The following is a 14,406-nucleotide window of genomic DNA, read 5'->3' on the forward strand; positions in this document are numbered from 1 at the left end:
ACACTGCATAACACACAATCCCACGCCACATAATTCCAGTACACTCAATGCCACATAATTACTATCCACTTATTTCAACTGCACACGATGCCACTGCACAAATACACTCCACACCACTTAATTCCAATCCAACCCACATAATTCCACTACACACAACTTACATACACTTCATTACAAATAGGTTAAAAAAATTGTCATTTACAACGCCAATGCCTGTAACTCAAGCAAATGGGAAACCTATTTCATTTCCAATGCTTGTTTAATAGATTAGTTCAGTTGTACATAATGTCTTCTAGGTTATATACAAGCTAACAAAAATGCTATAACATATTTTTTATTATAACTCTTCAACATGCTGCACACAAGCCACACTACCTTACAACATAGCTTAAAGACACTGGCTAAATCAATAGCTCTGGCTAAACACTTATAAAGTCCCAAAGGCGAGACCTATTGGCTATGCCAATGCTTGTTCTTTTTCTTTACAGTTAATTCATCCCCTTTTTTAAACACTGCCAAAGCCAATGGTTCTGATGTGGTGGCCTTTTGGCTTTCATCAACCTCCTAGATTTACCAAGAGTTACCCACTTCTAGTACACCTCTACTGGCTTCCTATAACATATATAGTTCAATTTAAGGTTTGATGCACGGCTCAAAGCAACACAAAATTCTATAAAAACGGATTAGGTGGCTGTAATTTTTCTGTCTGTTCAATTAACTGTGGCATCTGTTTCCCTACAACTTGCCTCAGCATAGTCAGTTGCTCTTTAAAAACCTGGTTATTTTCCATATTATTTTGATTGTTTTTTGAGCAATGTCATATGGTCTTCAGCACCAAGAAACCTATAGTGAATCAAACGTCTACAAAACATAAATTAAGGCTTTGGCATAAACTACATTTATTTGTATTTCTTGCTTAGCAATTTCACAGAAACTAGTAGCTATTTTAATCTCGACTAAAAAGTGATCCTGTACAGATGTCTCAAAACATAACTTATTATAAGTACAGTCGATAATGCTGAAGTTCATTGTTCAGAACTGTATTTGTCAAGACCAGCATACTCAGGCACTCAAACGAGTTATCTGGTAGTGTTTTTGTTGCACTCTAGGCATATGACAGAATCATGTTATCTATGCCCTTCCTCACTGCGCACAAGTTATCAGTTAACCTACGTGATCAGATTCAAGAGAGTGGTTGTGCTACACAACAAAACAAATTCATGGAAATATTCTTTAGGCTTGTTAAGGAAAAACAGTAGGACTAGTGGACTGCAAGGTGTTTATGGTACAAAACTTTTTTTTAAAAACATTAGAAATTTGCTAGTTAAGTTACTATCGTAACTTTAAATGCAACCATCGCCAAGCTCAGTTTTTAACCTCAGAAATGACATCACTGCCAACATGCCAAACTAAATCACCAATTACATCACTGAAGAAATTGGTAATATTGCAAAACTATGACACGTTTGAAGTATGACCCAATATAGTTACACGAGAGTTACTTAAAGAGGGAAAAGAAGTGGAACTATTACACCATACAATACAGAAGACAAAAACTCATACTGTCATTACATGAAAGGAACATTTATTGTCATAGCAAAGCATATGATCAACATATTAACGGCTTCCTCATGCCCACAATAATCATATATACTTCAGCTAAGCTATCAACAATAACAAAGAGGAACAAATGTTTCCTTTTAAACTTGCATACCTCACGCTGTATAAAACTGACAATACCAAACACACATTGGCAAAGATTGTTGTGCTGGTGCAGACTGCCATTCTTTTAGCTTTTTCAATGCTTGTTTTACTTGGTCATGTATTTATGCAAAACTTTACTGCTGTGGGAGCTGGAAAGGTTTATCCAATACAAAAGAAGAAGCATTGGAAAAGCCAACAGGTCTCCCCTTTGTGTCCTATTGGCTTTGGCAGCACGGGGGAGGGTTGGAAGGGTTTGGGAAATCAAGGGTTAAATCAACACAGGGAAGGAGAGGTAAAGCAACATGGGGTGGCAAAGGGGACAGGTAAGCAACACGGAAGGAGCAGGTAGGGGGAAGAAACATTGAGGCTGCAGTGAGGCAATGGGAGGAGCAATAAGGCGACCAAGAGCAACAGGGGCAGAGAAGTACACGAGCGAGACAGTTCAAAAGCACATGCACTCTCAAGGAGAGCTTCACTCAAAGGAAAGAATAGGTGCTTGAAAAGCACAAAGTGGAAGCAGCGATGCTAGCTAATCAAAGCAACAGCAAAGAGGCAATGCTCCATAGGAGGGGAAAACACATCGACAACTTGGGACACGGATAGGAAGCAGGCAAACGAGAGTGACAAGGTAAGCGGCCACAAAACGCCTTGCAACAGACAGCACATGCGCAATCTAGAGGCTCGACTTTAAAATGGCTAAAACCAAAACTATGTTTGTGGTCTCAAAAAAGAAAACATTACTAAAGTAGTTCCTGGTGCTGAACAGACTTCTTTGTGTGCTTCTTGTGAATGAGCAGAATGGCATCACTGACAGTGAAATGCGCCAGTGGTTGAACTGGGCAAACCCGTTATCCCAAGCTGTATGCTATAGGAGGTGAACTGTGTGCTACAGTGGGTGAATTACACCACAACAGGCAAAAGAGCACTAGATGAAAGCCCCCATACGTACGTTAAACACACTTGGCCAAAATCAAAACCATTATGAAAAACTGCAATGTCATCAAAGCAGGCACAGGAAACGAACCGATCGGGCCTGGCAGATCACATTCTCAACTGGAAGGCGATGCTACCATTTATGTGTACTACAGAAGCAGATAATTATTAAAATTATCTTACACTACAGAGGAAGCAACCAATAATAGGCCTGATTTTTTTCTGCAGAAGCAATTTACAACAGTGAGTAGATCTGCAATCTCCAGAAACAGTTCTCTATATCAAGTTTATGCAAGAGGCAGGTCAGAGAGCCCGAGGCAATGGTAAGGGGGCCAGATACATCCATGGTCAATAGCAGTATGACGAGCGGTTTCCCTTGCATAATATTGCTGATGAGATCATTGACATTTTGGGTACAATTGGCTGCATTTTTTAAAACTTCGTTTTTCACAAGACTATTATAGGTTACATGATTGATAACTACTGTAATGTTTCTGCCAAGTAGGGTATCAATAGAATTGTAGATATTACTGTTTGTATTGATCTTTCTTGTTCCCCAATGTAAACCTGGGTGCCACAGTATTGCTAATTGGCACTTTATAAGCACCAATGACCCTACCAAGTTAACCAACAAACCATAAAAGCATCCTAGTGACATTTTATGTTTTGAGTACCAAAGTAGATTTTCATGAGTTCTTCAAGGTGATTGCCACAGTAATCTTTTTCTAGGTCAGTATTCGAGGATACGATCTGCATTTTCCAAAGTTTTATTTTCACATTGTACCAGGTATTTCTTTAATCCCTGTATATACACAATTGTCTTTACAATGCAAAAATGATCGTTGTTCTTATTTCGCATAAACGTATAGAAAAACTAATGTATTTTTAAAAAGGATTGTAGTAAAAAAAAAAAAAGGGGGGACTAATAATAAACAGTATGCACTTGGAATCAGACAGTTTGTTAGCTGATTTCACAGTATCCAATATTCCCTTCAGGTGTGCTGTAAAAGAGGGATTCACAATACACGCCTTATGTCCTCGCCCCCAAGAAAACAAATATCTTATTCAAACAACAAAAACGGAAATCAGCAGCTCACGTGCTAGTGATTTCTCAGTTGAACTCTGGCAATACTCTGCTACCAGAAACAGCTGAAGTAACCACTGAACTACTAAAAGCAACATTACACTCCCCAGCTAGACTAGTATCAAAGAGAAAATTTAACTACATAACACCCACACTAAATTTCCTTCATTTGTTACTATTAGAAACAAGTTTGAAATTTAAAATATACTGCCAGACCTTCAAACCCATTCTACTGAAGGACCCTTGTACCGATAAAATTTGTAGACTCTTCAGATTATCGCGAGGTTCAAAAAACAAGAACTTTCTCCTTTTTGAAACACCAAAATTCAAAACAAACTTAGCCATGAACATTTCTTTTTCAGCCATGTGTCCCGTGCTGTGGAATTCTCGCTCCAAAAATCTGAGGACAACAGCAGACTTTCTCTTTTTCCGAAAGTATTTAAAACCAATCTGTTTTGCCTACAGCTCAACTGAACTCCAGAGGCTGTTGTACGAGCGAGAATTAGACTAATCAGAAATAGATAATGATTTCCAGAATAACAGTAATACACACCCATTCATTTAGGTTTATCATAGTTTAACTTTTTTATGGTATTCAATTTCTCTTGTTCAATGTAAAGCATGCTAATACCACTAAGTGATGTCTGCTCTATATAAAACTGATAAATTAATTAATCACATGTCTGTGATGAGCGTCTTAGTTTCTGGCTAGGATTCTTCTTGGTAAATGTTGAATGGTTAGGTGTCCGTTGAAATAAAATATTTTGGAACATCACAGCAATAAGATTTAAAATAGCAAGTAGTACACTTACTGTCTTGAGTGATGCTCACACATCCATGTCCATGATTCATTCCACTATCGCTTGCTTTCAATGGCTGATATATAAACAACCAACCACGTAATGTGGAACTGGAAAATGACACAGGGAAAGAAACACCTCCTATAGTTGGGTTCATCTGGGTGCTAGCTGTACCCTATGCATTACTGTTAGGCTTCAGTCCCACTGTTCTGTTGATTAGGCATATAGAAGGTTCTGATCTGCTGAGGCACAGAGAATATATTTACTGATCGACTCTGCGGTCACTGAGGTTGGTCAGTTGATAGGTAATAGGAACAGGGCTTTAACACAGTACACAATACACACGTACAACTTCAGAACCCCTTTTCCATATTAGCAACAGAGCAACCCTTAAAGGATGGGCCTTCCAGTTCAGTTGTTTCCTAACTTGAAGGAAATACCTTGGGTGCAAGGAGGGGGGTTGATTGGGTGCATGAGATAAGTCAGACATGCAGTGCTCCTGCAAGGGTAGGCAATGATCACTACTCTTTCTCAGCCATATGTGCCGAATTCGCTGCTTCAACTCAAATATCCTTGGTGCGGGATTCCAGCAGAAGAGCAGTGTGATTTGTGACCTGTCTTGGATCTCTTGAAGAAAACAGGAGTGTCAATGACACCTACTTGATGATGTCTGAGCGGTACGATGGAAGAGATTTTGATGGGTGCAGATTCCTTGGATGCCAAGACACTAAAGTTCCAATCACTGAAAACATATCATTGACTGGGAAGGGGAGAGAGAATTTAGGGATAATACACATGGTCTCTCTGACCACTATTAATTACACAAAAAGTTATCTTAGAACCTATTGACATAAATGAGAGGTGACCCCGAGTCAACCTTTGTCGTTATTGAAGAAACTCACCCACTCTATTAAGGGCATGCTTTATCATAGAGTGTCATCCTGCTCCCTAAAAACCAGGATGAGCTCAACCATATGTGCTCCTTGGAATAAGGTAGAGATGAGACAACTAACAAGTCATGCATTTAAGTGATGGGTAGTTCTGGGCCCACACTTCAAGTTCTGGTAAGTAGAAGACAAACTGATGCACTATTCCAGATCAGTGGACCAAGGCAGACCACTCCATACACACAAAGGGCACTATAAGAAGATAAATACGTATGTGGCACTGCAAAGCACAGCATCCAGGGTTATACACCAGAAAGAATTAATATTCTTGACATAATTTGGGGGAATTTAATCTGCTGGGCAAAAACATGAAAAGGAATATTGTCCTCAGGCTGATGCTAGGGCATAATGCAGAAGTGCCAACACTACAAGAAGCACACCTTATGGGAAACAAATCACTTGCTAACAAGGAGAAAATATAATTTTCTGTTGACACCGTGGTCTCCAGTGGCTCCAGTTGGGTAGAAATAATGATCGAGAAGTCAATACCTTTCACACCACAGAAAACAGGGACAGGCAGGGATGCTACAAGCAATGGAATGGGATGGTAAGACAGTAACAATAGCAGCAGTGCACATGTGGCACTTCGGAGAGCCATGCTAGAAAGGAATAGATGAGACTGGAGTTTTGGTGCAGGTAGAAGATTTCCTTCTCCTGATGAATGTGACACTGGACTGTCACACTAAAGTCACATCAAAAGACACAATACCACCACAAGGGTTTGCAGACTCACATGGCTAGTCAGACACATGCAGTGCAATGCTCAAGTGGCCCAACAGTTCTTCTCCTCGGACACACAAAGGCACCCTCTCCCAACTTGACTACATATTCACCCTCATGATGGATGTGTGTAGGTTTAGGCACATGGACAAGCTGACTAAGGGTGTATACTTCACACTGATCACAGTGCTTGAATCATGTAGACTGCACCACTGTGGGTGAGGGGGAATGGACACTTAATGCGACCGATAAATACTTCAATATCAAGGGTAACTCAATTTACTCTAAAATTACACTATGAGAGGCCTTCAAGGTGGTGCTCAGGGATCAGACCCTCAGGGAACAGTATTATTGTTTCACACATATATGACAAAGAGCATGTTGATTTTTTATTGGCAAATATGGATGTCATTTCATATTGGGTTGAAACATCCATTAGCTTTAAATATGTTTGCTAAATGTCATGTTTCCAGAAGGTTCAGAAGCCTTTTTTATGGATGTACATCTGCACACTTCTGCAAAGCATAACCTTGCTTTCAGACCTTGCCACAAGAAGCAGGATTTTAGGAGAATGAGCTAGTGTATTTCTGAATTATACCTTTTCTTGAAGGATGTCTTGTGCTTCCTCGAGTAGAGGATCCTGCCACCTACTCATTAGATACGTTTTTTCCTGAACGCAACCAGTTTCTGTCACATGATTAGGCTCCGTGGATATGCATTGGGAAAAAACTTACATAAGCTGTGGAAATTTTCTTTATTTTAGCGAAATGGTCCAACTGACCCTTTTCTAACAAGAGCCCTGGTCAACTGAAACAATTGTCTGCACTGCTTGCTATTTTGTGTTTTATTTTTTAAAATAAAAAAGTTTTAAAAAGAGAAGAATTGTCTTACAAAGACCTAGGTTTTCAAAGACAAACAGCTTAGACACACACTACATAATTACAAAGAACAGATGTTGAAATGCAGGAGTGCTCCCACTGGAGAAGAGTGTACGCCATCAAAGGTGGTATCACTGTTATAAAACTCTGACCAATAATATATCCAATTACCTAAGGCAGTAACAGCCAGCTGAGTGAGAGCCCTGGGAGACCTGGATGACTGAGTTGGAAGATGTGACTGGGCACCCAAACAGTTGCTATCAGAGGGTTTTTCTGACTGGTGCAACTTAATTCACCCATTATGCCACACACACTACAATTTAAGGCTTTTGTTCTCACCCAATCTGATCTGTGTCTTAAGGATTGTGAGAGGGGGCAACCTCCAATATGTGATGAGAATAAATGATCATTGCGGTGTTCTGGCGAAAGGTGGGAAGCAGTCTCATTTGGAATAAAGACCACAATAGGCCCGGACCCAAAAAGATGCCATTTCGTTTGGGGGAGGGGGGTGGGGTCTACTTCTGCTTAAATATGAAATGATGCTTTGAACTACAGGATTACCAGTGGACAGAAAGGATATAGCCAAAGTGAGGGGGGATCACCAGCACTCAGTTTAAGAGAATCATTGCAGACTAGGACTGGCGGGTCCACCCCCTCAGCCTGGGTCGACTCCTGGTGGCCGACCACGCTAGGAACAGCACCGACGCCCACCGGCCATGCATGCAACCTTGGATTCATCCTCGACTCCTCCCTCTCCATGTCGAAGCAGGTCAACGCCATCTCCTCCTCCTGCTACAACACCCTCCGCATGCTTCGCAGAATCTACAAGTGGATCCCCACCAAAACAAGACAGACGGTGACACAGGCCCTCGTCAGAAGCAGACTGGACTACGGCAACGCACTCTACGCAGGAATCCTGACCAAATATCTCCGACAACTGCAACGCATCCAAAACTCCTCCGCCCGACTGATCCCTAACGTCCGCCGCAGCCACCTCATCCCCCACCTGAGAGACCTACACTGGCTCCCCATCAACAAGAGGATCACCTTCAAGCTGCTCACTCACGCACACAAAGCACTCCACAACACCGGTCCAGCCTACCTCAACAGCAGACTCAGCTTCTACACCCCCACCCGCCAGCTCCGCTCCGCAAGCCTCGAACTTGCCGCCGTCCCCCGCATCCAACGTATGACCACCGGCAGAATATCCTTCTCCTACCTCGCCGCCAAGACCTGGAACACCCTCCCCACCCACCTACGGCGGACCCAAGACCTGCTCACCTTCAGGAGGCTCCTCAAGACCTGGCTCTTTGACCAGTAGCGGCACCCCCCCCCCCCCCCCCCCAGCGACTTGAGACCCTCGCGGGTAAGTAGCGCACTCTACAAGTAGAATGATTGATTGATTGGCATATGGCAGCTATGAAAGAGATATACAAGAGCAGAAGATTTCCGTTGAAGCTAAAGATATGGAACAGATGGTGTGGATTCCAAAGACTATCCCGATATGAACGGTGTCATGAAAGACCCATGGCCCAGTGATTGTGCGTAGGATAACTGGGCGATACACTGCATGCAGCTGCGACCACCCTAAAGAAAGAAGCAAAGTGATAACACCACATCTTTTTACCTTGATCATTATCAAACCAATAAAAGGTGTTTACAAAACATTGTACAGCCAAATCTGAATAAGCAACATGATGGATAATTAGAAAATTATTCTATCCAATCTATTTTAATATGTCAAAATGTTATCAAAACCTGTAGTTATACTACATTAGAGAAGAGAAAAAAAGAGACCAACTAATGCAGTCCATTACAATGCTACTTACTATCCAAAGATATAGTTCTTTTAGCTATTTAAATAGTCATTTTATTAACTTCTCTGCTGCATTCGATTCGGTACCCCATCACATCCTCATACAGAGACTGGAGAGGGTAGGAATAAGGGGCAGGGCCTTAAGACTGGTTCTGTTCTTATCTATACCATAGATAACAAGCAGAATTTCTTTCCCTGTTTCCTTCTCAGTTCAGACCCGTTAGTTGTGACGTCCCCCAGGGCTCAGCACTGAGCACCGCTCTTTTAAACATCTATATGGCCCTACTGGGTTCAGCTTTTCAATGTTGGGGGCTGATCATTGGATTGTATGCTGATAATGCTCAACTTATGTTGGCATTTCAATAAATTGATGACTTCTTAGTTAAAGATTTTCAGGGCTGCCTTACTGCTGTTGCTGACTGGATGTTTAATAGCTGTCTGCAACTCAAATCTGACAGAACTGAAAATTTAGTACTCGGTACTCCCTCCTCAGTCAATTTGAAGCAAGCACCAACCCCCTCAACAGTTTCCAGGAATCTTGGGGTGTTACTGGATACAGCATTATCCTTTAAAACTCTAGTCAATGCCATGACTGTCACTTGTTTTGGTCTCTTAAAATCTTTGATTTTTTTTTTTTTTAATACTTCCGTCTGGCCAATCGGAAATGGATTGGTCATGCCTTGATTGCTTCAATATTAGTCTATGCCAATGTCTTCTATCTGGGAGCGTCTCACGAACTGCTTACACGGATTCAGCTCATTAAGAATGCAGCTGCCCAGCTTGTGTTAAACATTCCACTCTATCAGGTCAGGTTTAAAGCAATTGCACTGGCTTCCAATCAGGTCTAGAATTAAAATCCAAACACCTGATTACCAATAGAGCTTTCCCGGGGAATGGCCCGCTGTATATTCTGAACAGGTTAATAAAATACTGCCCTGTAAGGGCAATGCATTCTGCAAAGCACTACCTGCTTTGCGCTACTAAATACGGAAAACAAAATCGGGAGTTAAACCTTTCTAGCACCAAGTATTTGGAACTCTTTACCTCTGCACCTCCGTACTACTTCCAGTGAAAGACAGTTTGAGGCTCATTTGAAGACCTTTATGTATCGGGTGTTTTAGATTCTGTCCCTACTCTTGTGTTCCTTTAGTGCCAGGACGTTTCTCGAGAAGCAGCAGCTGCACTTGATAAGTTACATTTCATTCATTCATTGAAACCTGTTCAACAGTGTACAGGTCCCTCATTTGCATAACAAATATCTTTAGAGAAGCGTTGTCATGTGTGGCATGGCTTTTCCGTATAATACATATGTTATATACAAGCCAGGACTGACTGTGAGCTAACATGGAAGCACTAACCCTTTTGGACTATGCGTGAGTCGGGCTAAAAGTCCAGAAAACTAATATTGTTAATGAAAAACTAATGTGTGTGCAAGATCGCCATGTTACTATTTTCAGAGCTAGTAGTGCTAACAAAACACAGAAGTTTCTATTTTGTATGGAAGATCGCTGTATTTCAGTGGTAATCATTTTCAGTTGCAGAACTAAGTTACAAGGCCATTTTGCCCCGCACAAATCGCTTTTTATAAGTAAATAAGAAAAGCAGCATTTGTTTAGCATTCCGTGTGCCTCTGCAACATTGGTCTGCTGCCCGTAGCTCCAGTAATAGAGCCATTATCTATCGAGACAGAAGGGTGATATGAGGGAATACACAGGGAGCAGCCCCTCCCTTCTCCACAGATGATCTTTGGAGGGATGAGTATAAAGAGATGTGAAGATTCGGAAGGAGTAAAAAATGTACACTGATTGTTGAGATGGGACTTGCCAGAGACCTGGTATCCGAATGAAGGACGACAGCTCCACAAGGTATGTGGGGATGAATACATGACTTGGTATATTTATACTCGACAGATTACTAACTGCTCTGATAACATACAAATAATGAAGATAGCTATATATGCATGTATGTTCCAAGATGTTAGACATGAACTATACTTATCTATTATGGAAAGAAGGGATGTGTGATGTAAAATACTTTGGTTACATTTTAATGTTCATTGTTTTTTTATAATAACTTCTGTGATTGATGTGGTAAACACCATCATTTTGATGCACAGGATTTATGAGCCAATTGTTCATAATATATTTTGTATTGCGAAATACTATTGTGTGGGTCTACTGTTTCCAGAGGACAAAGAGTGGGTCTGCACACATGAATATCTGTATATATATATTCCCTGCAAATAAGAGTTCTTCTGACAGGCCTGACTGACTATAAATGCTCTAGTGTCTGGATGAGCCTACCTCAAAGATAAGAGTCAGAGACACCGGACTATTCTCCATGAATGTGTGGTGTATGTGACAAGCATTTCCCCCATTGCACGAGAGCTCTATCCCAGTGTGCTTCTAGTTAATTTAGAAGTTCACAACAGGGTGTAGAATTGTTGGTAAACAAACATTTTTTGCATATAGGTCAGGCTGGATGAAGTCCATACAATAGGTTATATAAGATTAAGGTATCACCATGTAAGCTGCAATTACAGAACGAAGTAGAAGGAATCGGAAAGTTATGAATTTATAGAATATTTGGTATTTTTTGATGTATTGGTATCTTTGAAAGCTTTTTTTCATCCAATACCTTATAGTCCTTTTTGCATTCCTAAATAGGGTCTAGGATATCCAGGTTGGTGAGTAGTTTGGAAGCGAGTGTCACAGGGGGCATGCCCTTGTTTGGGATGACAATATAGATCCAGGACACAGAGGATGGATTGCACATCTTGAACCCAGAAAACCTAGACTCCGAACCTACCTTTGGTAAATACATGTCATTCTGAAGACATTCCCTCTATGAAATGTAAATAAAAAAAATGTATAAACTGAACTGTTCCTTTAATATATTTCCACCCGCCTTCCCAACACAAATTCAACTTTTTTTATGTATGTCACACAATGGTTGAGGTACTCCGGGTGTAATAAAAATGTGCTCTGGACATACTTGGCGATAGAGTCATACTATATAAAACACTTAAAAGTGGCTATTGGGCCATGGAGTACAGATTGGTCCATGTCACCAAAGGCAGAATGATCCAGTCCTGGGTGTTTCTTTTGCCAGTCGTTATTTTTAGGTGTGTACAATCAACTGAATGAACTGAATCAAAACTACAGCTGGCAAAATTAACTTACTTGCTTTAAAAAAGCCACAGGAGCGACGGGCTGCATGCTTGGTGATATTGAGTCATCTAGGAGCCTTACGTTGGATACTCGAGTTCTCAATACGTCATATAATCCTGTAATGTTTTATTATACAAAATCTCTTGGGTGACAGGTGGGACATGGGTTATAGATTGGTATTTGGAGGGGTCCTGCTATCGTAAACGTATGCATCACTGGTAATAACGGGGGGGGGGCATGGAACCTGCAGAATGTGCATATACATGACTGGTGGGTTCTAAGTGCAGGCAGATAAGAGCTCTCAAATAACATCTGATGAGCAGATGTTGGTACAAACTCCATAGGGTGCAGTGCCGCTAAAATTGTGGTTACTTAGTGGGTATGATGTCTACGTCCGGTGCTGGAGAAGGGGTGATAGTTGGCTGCTTGCTGATGTTTAGGCAGTATCACTTTGCATTCTGTGAAGTGTACTTTAAGATCACCGGCATATTCGTTCCAGCGAGATGACGTGGGAGCACTTTCCATCTAAATACAGGTGAGTAATAATGGTCGGGTGTGTGGAAATCCTGCGCTGAATGTGTGTATAATTCAATATATAAGGTTAGCAAGTGGTTAATGGATAGAAATTCACGGTCACAACTACAGAACTGTCAAAATGTAATAACGGCCTTAGAGATCGATCATCGAACTACGCGTCCAACATTAACTCCCTGTTGAAACGTGCTGGTCTGGTTGCACATTTTGAAGGAATGTAACGAGAAGCTACTCGTAGTTTGAAAATGTACAATTTGAGAGAGGGATAGTGTCTGATGTATGGGTAACTGCTGGGGGTGATGTCCTAGGAGAGGTACCCATGGGTGCAAGATATGAGGGTTGGTGAAGCAGCCTTACTTTGCTATATGTTCCCCGGCAACAGGATGCGGACAGGAAAAGGGTTCACACCCTGCCACAACTCTCCCCTTTCACTCACCTCGGGGGCCACATAAGATATAAAGGTGGGCTTAGCAGGTTTCGGTCCTCCGACGGCTCCCAAAGACCCCAACATCTCGCTGAAAGCCAGGTGTATAGGTAACCTTTTCCTCCACTACTGCCTCAGCCCCGCCCCGCCCGACACAACCCACAATAAACAGACGGACCGTCCCCGTACATGGACACAGAAAAGGGACTACAACGACAAAACTCTAGACAGCCATTGACTGTAATAGAAAACGTCCTAAACGCCGAAGGAATTCGCCATACGGCACAAAAATAGCGGCCATCTTAAAAGTTTTAACTTCTACTGTCGAATATGGAACAAAGCCATACCACTGGTATTAAAACGGATAGTTTTTACAATTTCCTCTCATAGTGGTGTTATATTTTCAATTTAATGTATCTTATTTTCATAGTGTTTGACTCTGTTTTTAAATGCCATTTCATGTCTGATTCGAAATGTCTATTGCTTAGTGCTGCTTTATTAGGCAGCGTCTCAAGTAAGTAAGGGGGAAAAAAGTGCAAGAACATAATATTACAGTTAACTCACGTCGTATTAATGGATTCTAATTGGCACTAAACCCTTTTCTGTTCTTCCTTGTAGAAAACTCGAGTGGGAGACTGTATGTAGCCCTGTAGTAGCCAGCTAGAGGCAACGGCCATTTTGGATGAGTATTTTCAATAGCATAGGGCCCTGTGACTTTTTAGTAAAAGAAGGGAAGGTTTACACCTGAAGCAGGTAGGTGTAATCAAGGTCTTGTAAAGCCATGAGCCCAACCGGAGCTGTCCACTTTCCAGTAAAAAGTGCCCCAACGGCCATCACATAATACTTACAAATTAACATTCTAAATTCTACAGGGTAACAAGCAGTGTCAAAAACACAAAGGGTTAATAATATTATCATGCTTGCTACAGTTTTGTAGCACCTCATTGTGTTCTTTCTTCACATGACCAGTTGACACATCATTATTCAATAAATTATGCTCGTAATCAATATCACTCAAACAAGAATTAATCACTACCCATGTTTACACATGCTTTTCGTCACAATTCACAGAATAATCACAGTCATATTATCATGTATTGAAGCTCCAACAATATACATCCAATTGTCTTGACTGTCCTAAAAAACGTTAACTTGCTCCAAGCCTGGTTCCAAAATTTGAGATCTATGAGGGCCATGAAGAAGCATGGGTGGGTCATAATGAAAAATGGGTGGTTCAGAGAGTCCCAGGTGTCTGAGATCTGGGTCTAGGCATGCTGGATGGTGTTCTATGAGTGTGGCTTGTGAGAAAGTGCCATCTTTCTTGCATGGTATGCCCCCACTTTTTGCTGAGTTGCTGAATGTACTTTGACTGAGTGTGCCCTGGACCCCTGCCAAT

General features: G+C 41.4%; 1 protein-coding gene across 2 annotated transcripts in view; it reads right to left on the bottom strand.

Annotated features, from left to right (window-relative positions):
• Positions 1-13,195, bottom strand: part of MTMR12 (myotubularin related protein 12) — a 674,853-nt gene extending 661,658 nt beyond the window's left edge. The window contains exon 1 of one of the 2 annotated variants that reach the window (XM_085630615.1): positions 13,023-13,182. In XM_085630615.1, coding sequence (XP_085486741.1) covers positions 13,023-13,097 — 75 coding nt within the window. In that variant the 5' untranslated portion in view covers positions 13,098-13,182. Of the gene's footprint in view, positions 1-13,022 lie in introns of both variants that reach the window. The other variant, XM_085630625.1, reaches the window with a different exon arrangement.
• Between the last annotated feature and the right edge of the window lie 1,211 nt (positions 13,196-14,406).

Source organism: Triturus cristatus, chromosome 2_1 (genome assembly GCF_964204655.1).
Source record: "Triturus cristatus chromosome 2_1, aTriCri1.1, whole genome shotgun sequence".
NCBI lineage: Eukaryota > Metazoa > Chordata > Amphibia > Caudata > Salamandridae > Triturus > Triturus cristatus.